Genomic DNA, 7,139 nt, shown 5'->3' with positions numbered 1-7,139 from the left:
GTTCTGTTCTCCCTAGTTCAAGAAAGATTGAGGACTACTGGAGAGTCCAGCTGAGGTCTGTAGATGTGATTAGGGACCTGAATAATCTCCCTTACAAGGAGAGGCTGAGGATATGGAGTGTTCAGCCTGGGGAAGGGAAGATTAGAGGGAATTTTATCAGTGCTTTCGAATATCTAGAGGGTGGATGCCAAGTGGATGGGGCCATGGTCTTTTGAGCAGTGCCCCAGTGACAGAATGAGGGGCAACGGGCACAAGCTGGAGCATAGGAAGTTCTATCTGAAAACAAGAAAGAACTTTACTTTGTTTTTTACTTTACTCTTAGAGCACTGGAGCAGGATGCCCAGATAGGTTGTGGAGTCTCTGGCAATACTCAAAACCCTCCTGAATGCCGCCTTGTCCAACCTACTGTAGGAAAGCTGCCTTAGCATGGCGTTGCACTAGGTGACCTCCAGAGGTCCCTTCCAATCCCTGCCCTTCCAATCATGGATTCTGTGATTCTGTGACATATGTCTTGTTATCTGAAATTATTGACTGCAGTGGCCTGGATGCAAGTTTTGTTCTGTGATTTTGCAGAAGGAAGGAAGGAAGCATGTAACAAAGGATGAGTCCAAGCTTGTCCTCTTTCCAGTACTTTATGAGTCCCATTTTTATTCCTCACAGCTCTTAAATAAGAGCAAGTCAAAAAGCAGCTGCTTAAGTAAGAGCAAATCTAAAAGCTCTGCTTTTAGAGAGCTTGCAGAAGGGCCTGAGCAGGTTCTTCCACCATGATAGTTCGCTCTGAGGAGTTGTACACCTAATCAGGATTGTCTGTTCAGCAGTCAGGAAGTGTTGTACTAAGGTTTTGTACTGTGTACTTTCCTTTAACCACAGTCACCTTGTATCATACAAGTGAATACATGGCATTAGTTTTAAATACAAAATTTATTCACAAATTCAGTAGTAACATATATTTTGCATAACATATAATTTACATAACATTCAGTAACATATATTATGCTACAAAAATACTCAGTTACTACAAATGTTACAAATTCCAGACAAAAGCTGGTGAATTAGTAGGTTTCCCAAGTCAGCTGTTGTTATAAAACCACAGATGAGGACTTTCAGCCAAAACTCCTTGTGAGACGCAAGACATTTAGGACTGGTAACAGCATGAAGCTCCTTAAAATCGTAGAATGGTTTGGGTTGTAAGGGACTTAATGGATCATCAAGTTCCAAGCCTCCTGCCACAGGCAGGGCTGCTATCCACTAGATCAAGTACCAGCTCAGGCTGCCCAGGCCCCATCCAGCCTGGCCTTAAACACCTCCAGGGATGGGGCACCCACAGCCTCTCTGGGCAGCCTGTGCCAGCACCTCCCCGCTCTCTCAGTGAAAAACTTCCCCCTTACATCTAATCCAAATCTCCTTTCCTTTTGTTTAAAACCATTCCCCCTTGTCCTATCATTGTAAAATGTTAAACAGGATTTCCCTCCTGTTTATAATCTTCCTTTAAATACTGAAGGGCCACAAGAAGGTGTCCCCACAGCCTTCTTTTCTCCAGAATGAACAAGCACAGTTCTCCCAGCCTGTCTTTATAGGAGAGGTGCTCCAGCCCTCAAGTCATTTTTGTGGCCCTCCTCTGGACCCTCTCCAACAGTCCCACATCTTTCCTATACTGGCTGCCCCAGACCTGGACGCAGTACTCCAGATGGGGCCTCACATGGGCAGAGCAGAGGGAGACAATCACCTTCCTCTACCTGCTGGTCACCCATCTCTGATGCAGCCCAGGATACCACTGGCCTTCTGGGCTGCAAACGCTCACAGTTGTCTCATGTTTTTCATCTACCAGAACCCCCAAGTTCTTCTCAGCAGGACTGCTCTCAGGAAATTCTCCCATCATTAGCATCTTTCTCGCAGCATAAGAAATGACTCCTACTGTCAGTGACATCGACTCTTCCAAGATATATTTGTTTGCATGTCAAGAGTATTTCTGTGGTAAGCAGAAAAAAGTAGTGGTACTTTTTATGAAAAAACAGCTTGTTAGGGTTTCATTTATGTCCAATTCAAAAAACACAATATTGAGCAGTAGGATTTTTTTTTTTTTCCTATTTCATGCAAATCTTAATGGATCTGATTTTGTAAGGTAACTTTCTTGCATGCATATTTCCTTACCTGACTGAAGATATCAGACAACAGTGATTAAGTAACAAAGCCCCTGGTGCCTTTTGGGTAGAATTGCTTTAGCATTGAGTTTTAAAGCCATAGTTGGAATGAAGCTAGCAGATGATTTCCCACTGATTTCTGTTTCCTCAGAGCTGCTTACTGTTACATTTATTTCAGAAAGATTTGCAGTTACACCCAGCACTGTAATGGACAGGTTGTCAGAGCAGCAGTGCTTGCACCTTGTGGGAGGGGCAGGGCTTGTCTCTTACCCACTGAGTAAGCACCAGCCTCCAGCGAGTGCTTCCCGCAGGCTGCGCAGTAACAGCAGTGTGTATCTCTCGATGCACCCTACCTATGCTCTCCTGACATACCCGACAGCTTGTTTGCTGTCCCTTGGTAATGTTACACAGAGGTGACTATTTCCATGTGAATAAGCACTGTGATCACACTGGGTGGCATTTCTTTAAGCAAACCCTGTAGACTCGAGAGCCTCCTTCTTCTTTGAAATGCTAAGCACCTTTCTGCATTCCCCCTCCAGCTCCACTCAAACATGTAAACAAACAGTGCTTTTCCCAGGTAGCTCTGCCCTGGGTGATGCAGGCCCAGGCAGCACTGACATGCATCCTTGCCCGGCTGTCCCGTGCTCTGTCTGAGGTCCCTTGTCTGCCTGTCTGCTATCAGCAAACAGTGTTCTGTGAGGCTGCCCAAACACCTGACTCCTGCACGGGGCTCAAGACCTGGCCAGGTAGTTCATATGGTGGGGGCTGCTCTGGCTCGTTCGTCTCACTGACGGACTCTGTGCTGCTCTCGCTGTACAGCGGTGGTGGGATGTTGATGACTTCTTGCTCTTTTGGTGCAGAGGCCACAGGTAGTGGGAAAGTCTGCTTCTCAGGGTCAGTGCTGTCTTCATAAGATGGCGGGTAGAAATCAGGCCTGAAAGAAAAGCAGCAAACTGAAATGAAGTGCATCATGGTGAAATGTGAATTGTCTCTGAGAGCTTGGTGGGGAGCTATCTGCTGTGTTTCCAAAGTTTAGTTAAGGCTTAAGCCTTACATGGAAACCCAGGCAAGGTTCAAGATGTGCAATACATAATTGCAAAGGAGCTGGCATAGCTGAGCTCATTACCTGTGTCTTTCTCCACAAACTTTTTTTATTAAAACAAGAAATTCAGATATGAAAGAGTCCCCATGTATGGCATGCAAACACACATGGGTGTATTTCAGCAAGTGCAAGAGGTAAGTTCGATTTGGAAAAAGAGAGAGATCGCTGCCTGTCGTAGCTTATTTATTTAGTATTACAACAGTCATTATTTTCCACAATTTTAAATTACACATAGCATATTCCTGCTTATCTAACCAAAATTTGCTGAATGTTGTATGCAGAGTGTTTTCAGAATACCCACTGCCAGTGTTTCTGGTATAGTTTCCACAATAGTCTGTGAAAAGTAATCTGTATCCAGTGACGCTGTAAAAAACACTGTCAGGCCCAGCACCAGTCAGTATAAGATGCTCTCTCTGAGCATCAGACTTTGCTCCTAAATAGTGGGGACAGTTATGCAATAATACTTTAGCTAGGAACATACAGGGAACTGTAGCACGCTGCATACTTCCTTGAGCAGAGTGGCTAGAATAGCGATACGGGAGCACAGCCTGCAGGGCACAACCCGTGTGGTCCATTGCAGTGCAACTAGTGATGCTTTGGCAGGATCTCCATTGCTGTCAGTGCAGCTGTACCTGCTCCCTCTATGAATGGATTTGGAGCTTTCTGTGCAACCTGCCATGTTTTCAGGCATATACCTTACCTTACTTGCTGTTTTGTATGGCTTTTGGCTCTTGCATTGCACTTCTATTCTCACAGTATGTTTAAAACTAAGCATCTCTCCCCTGTCATTCATCGGCAGCAGTTCTGTAGCACGTACCTGTCTATGGTGTTGACACGGAGCTCTGTAAGGCCAGGATTTCTCGTGAAGATGTTGCTGAGGGCCCCGTATTTCATGGCTTCATGGACCATGCTCCAGAAAACACCAGTCACAAGGAGCAGGAGTCCCAGAGCTAACAGGCAGTAAGCAACCAACTTGCTATTCCCGCATCTGCATGCAGAGGAACCTGTGTAGATGCAAAGGATTCCCAGGCAAATGATGGAGAAACTGAGTAAGAACACAGAAAGACGAATGAGGGAAAAAACAATTTTTTTCATGTTTCCCAGCAGACACAGCACAAAGCTCCCACCCGTTGTTTGTTTGCTGTTTGTCTCAGCTGTGCTTCTCATCTTTATGCAGCACTATTTTATACACCTCAGCACTGACTGGCCTTTGGACAATTAAGAGAAACAGACAATCTTAAGATACTCATTAACTCTGCAAGATAGTCATAATCTCTTTCGAGATTAATTTGTAATCTGAAACCTATTGACGGGAAGCAAACAAACTTCCTGCACCAGTTTTTTGCCACTGCTACCTCTGGAGTTCTTACTGAACTGCTGCATTCATCACAATGAACAGTGGCTACACACTTTGCTGGTTGATGAACAACAACTTCTGTATCTATCTGTCTTAAAAAGAAGAACAACAACAACAAAAAAGGAATACAAAGCACTGTTAAGATGCAGATAAGGGCAGAGAGACTGCCAGGTAACTTACAGCTGATATGATAAACCATGTGAAGTAAGTCAAGTTCTTTCAGCACTTCAGTGCCTTCTCAAAATCCCATCAGGTCGTATTTCCTGTCACCCAATTATATTTTCTGATATAGGTATTCAGAACTCGCGTTCACACATAGTTTCCTGAAACTCATGCTCGTGTGTAGTTTCCCTTACTGTATGGTCTCGCTCAGTAATTCTGACAAGGAAATAACTTTCCCACTGATTGATTACACTCTTGTCAGCATCTGATATGAGGACATCACAGATTAATTGTGACATCAAGATCATTGTGCACAATAGCAATTCACAGAAGGACTTGAATACACCGAATCTCCAGAGTGCCTTGGAGAAATCTGCCATTTACATTTCACTGAGGTGCCTTGAGCCTCTGATATCTTTTCATATATCTCCATATGATGTAACCTGGAAAGCAGGTGTTAACTACCTGTTTATCACTATTGTGCTCTGCCAGGTGGGTCTGGCCTGTACAGCATTACCCCCAGGCAGGAGGTGGGTTAGTTCAAAGTATTCCTGGGCTTGCCATTATCTTTGCCTGCAGCCACCAGAAAGACAGATGTCCACTGTTCACATCCAGGCTGCTTAGCATTTCAGTGTGTGTGGATTCAGCACTATGTGCTAGTCGCTAAGCTATTTCCTACGGAATAATAATAATAATAATAATAATAAAGTTTACCCAGAAATTAGAAATAAGAATGCACCTTAACCTAATGTCAAGTTAATTTTCTAGTCCTCATTATAAGAAAAACTCCTCCACATGTTCCTGTGAATTGCATATATTTTGTAATGAGCGGTAATGTTTTGCTTTGCAGTGCTGTAGCTTACAGTCAAGCTTGCTCAATTTGAGCTCTCTGTACCGAGTTTCCATCTTAGACAAAGAAGAGGAGTGTTATGTATTGGTGCTTTTATTATAGAAACACAGAATTATTTGAGTTGGAAGGGACCTTTAAAGACTATCTAGTCCAACTCCCCTGCAGTAAGCAGAGACACCTACAGCTAGTTCAGGTTGCTCAGAACATCATCCAGCCTGATCTTGAATGCCTCCAGGGATGGGGCTTCCACCACCTCTCTGGGCAACCCAGGCCAGTGCTCACCACCCGTATAAAAAACGACTTCCTTATATCTAGCCTACAGCAGCGGTCCCAGTACTGACTGATGCTGGATGCCACTTATCTCTGATCTTCATCCAGACGCTGAGCCACTGAGCAATCTGGGTATGATTTCGCAAGTAGTTTAATGGATTTTAGTTCCCATGAGGGGGAACTGTTTATAAATATCTAAGTGTGGAAGTCAGGGTGATGAAGGCAGATTGTTTTTGGTGGCTAATGGGAAATTCCACACAAACACAAAGAAGTACTTGTCAGAGTGATGCAGCACTGGAATAGGCTGCCCAGAGAGGCAGTGGTGTTTACTTCCCTTGATGTATTCAAGACCTGTCTGGATGCTTTCTTGTGCAACCTGCTGCAGAGAACTGTCTTTAGCAGGGAGTTAGTTGGACTCAATGGTTTCCAGAGGTCCCTTCAAATCTTACAGTTCTCTGATTCTGTGAAGTCTCAGTTTGCCTGCACATCCATGGTGATACCCACAAGCCCTCAGCTTCTGTGCTGTGAGCTTGCACAGCATTTGGAAGCTGTGTTTCAGCAACTCTGGAGGATGAACTCACAAAACTGATGCTAAAACTGACTCAAAGCCAGAATGGACATAGAGTCATAGAATCATAGAGTCACAGAATCATAGAAGGGCTTGGGTTGGAAGACACCTCAAGGATTCATCCAGTTCCAATTTCCTGCCATGGACTGCGCTCCAGCTGCCACCCTCCAGCTCAAGCCACCCAGGGCTCCATCCAACCTGGCCTTGAGTGCTGCCAGGAACGGGGCACCCACAACCTCTTTGAGCAGCCTGAGCCACTCCACTCTTTCAGTGAAAAATTTCCCATACCATCTAACCTAAATCTCCTCTCTTTTAGTTTAAAAACATTCTGCCTTGTCTTGTCAACACGCCTAGACAGTGTGGATGGTAAATCTATATCTAGATATGTAGATACATTCTGTACCTATACAGACATCAATAAAAGAGGGAGATGTTCCTTCTGAGGTAACACCTGCTGCACTGTGTGCTAAGCTGCTCTCTGAGCAGCAAAATTGTTTCCTCAGTCCTGTCAAGATAGAGCCACGCTCAACAGTGTCAGAGAGTTGCAGTTTGCCAACCTGACACCCCACAGAGATGGAGAAGCCAAAAGAGCGCCCAAACACTCTGTCTCCATTGTGGCTCCGAGCATCTGCCTGAGATGGTACGCAGTCAAAGTTATCATGCAGGAGCTCCTCTGCAGCACTCAGGCA

The 7,139-nt window shown here is 44.7% G+C and overlaps 1 protein-coding gene across 1 annotated transcript; it reads right to left on the bottom strand.

Moving 5' to 3' along the window:
* Positions 1-902: 902 nt before the first annotated feature.
* Positions 903-5,085, bottom strand: TMEM252 (transmembrane protein 252). Its single transcript, XM_010725602.4, has 2 exons — positions 4,061-5,085; positions 903-3,075 (listed from the first exon to the last, which is right to left on the bottom strand). The coding sequence occupies exons 1-2, from the start codon at positions 4,408-4,410 to the stop codon at positions 2,820-2,822; spliced, it is 606 nt and encodes a 201-aa protein (XP_010723904.1). The 5' UTR covers positions 4,411-5,085; the 3' UTR covers positions 903-2,819.
* Between the last annotated feature and the right edge of the window lie 2,054 nt (positions 5,086-7,139).

Source organism: Meleagris gallopavo, chromosome Z (genome assembly GCF_905368555.1).
Source record: "Meleagris gallopavo chromosome Z, MGAL_WU_HG_1.1, whole genome shotgun sequence".
NCBI lineage: Eukaryota > Metazoa > Chordata > Aves > Galliformes > Phasianidae > Meleagris > Meleagris gallopavo.
The sequence above is the reverse complement of the archived record's forward strand: the minus strand, read 5'-3'. Positions and strand labels throughout refer to the sequence as shown.

Excerpts from the sequence above, each read along its gene's own strand:
- TMEM252 (XM_010725602.4), bottom strand. The coding sequence starts at position 4,410 with ATGAGAAGCACAGCTGAGACAAACAGCAAACAAACAACGGGTGGGAGC. Across the intron at positions 3,076-4,060 it reads CGTGTCAACACCATAGACAG|GCCTGATTTCTACCCGCCAT; the intron begins GTACGTGCTACA and ends CTTTTCTTTCAG.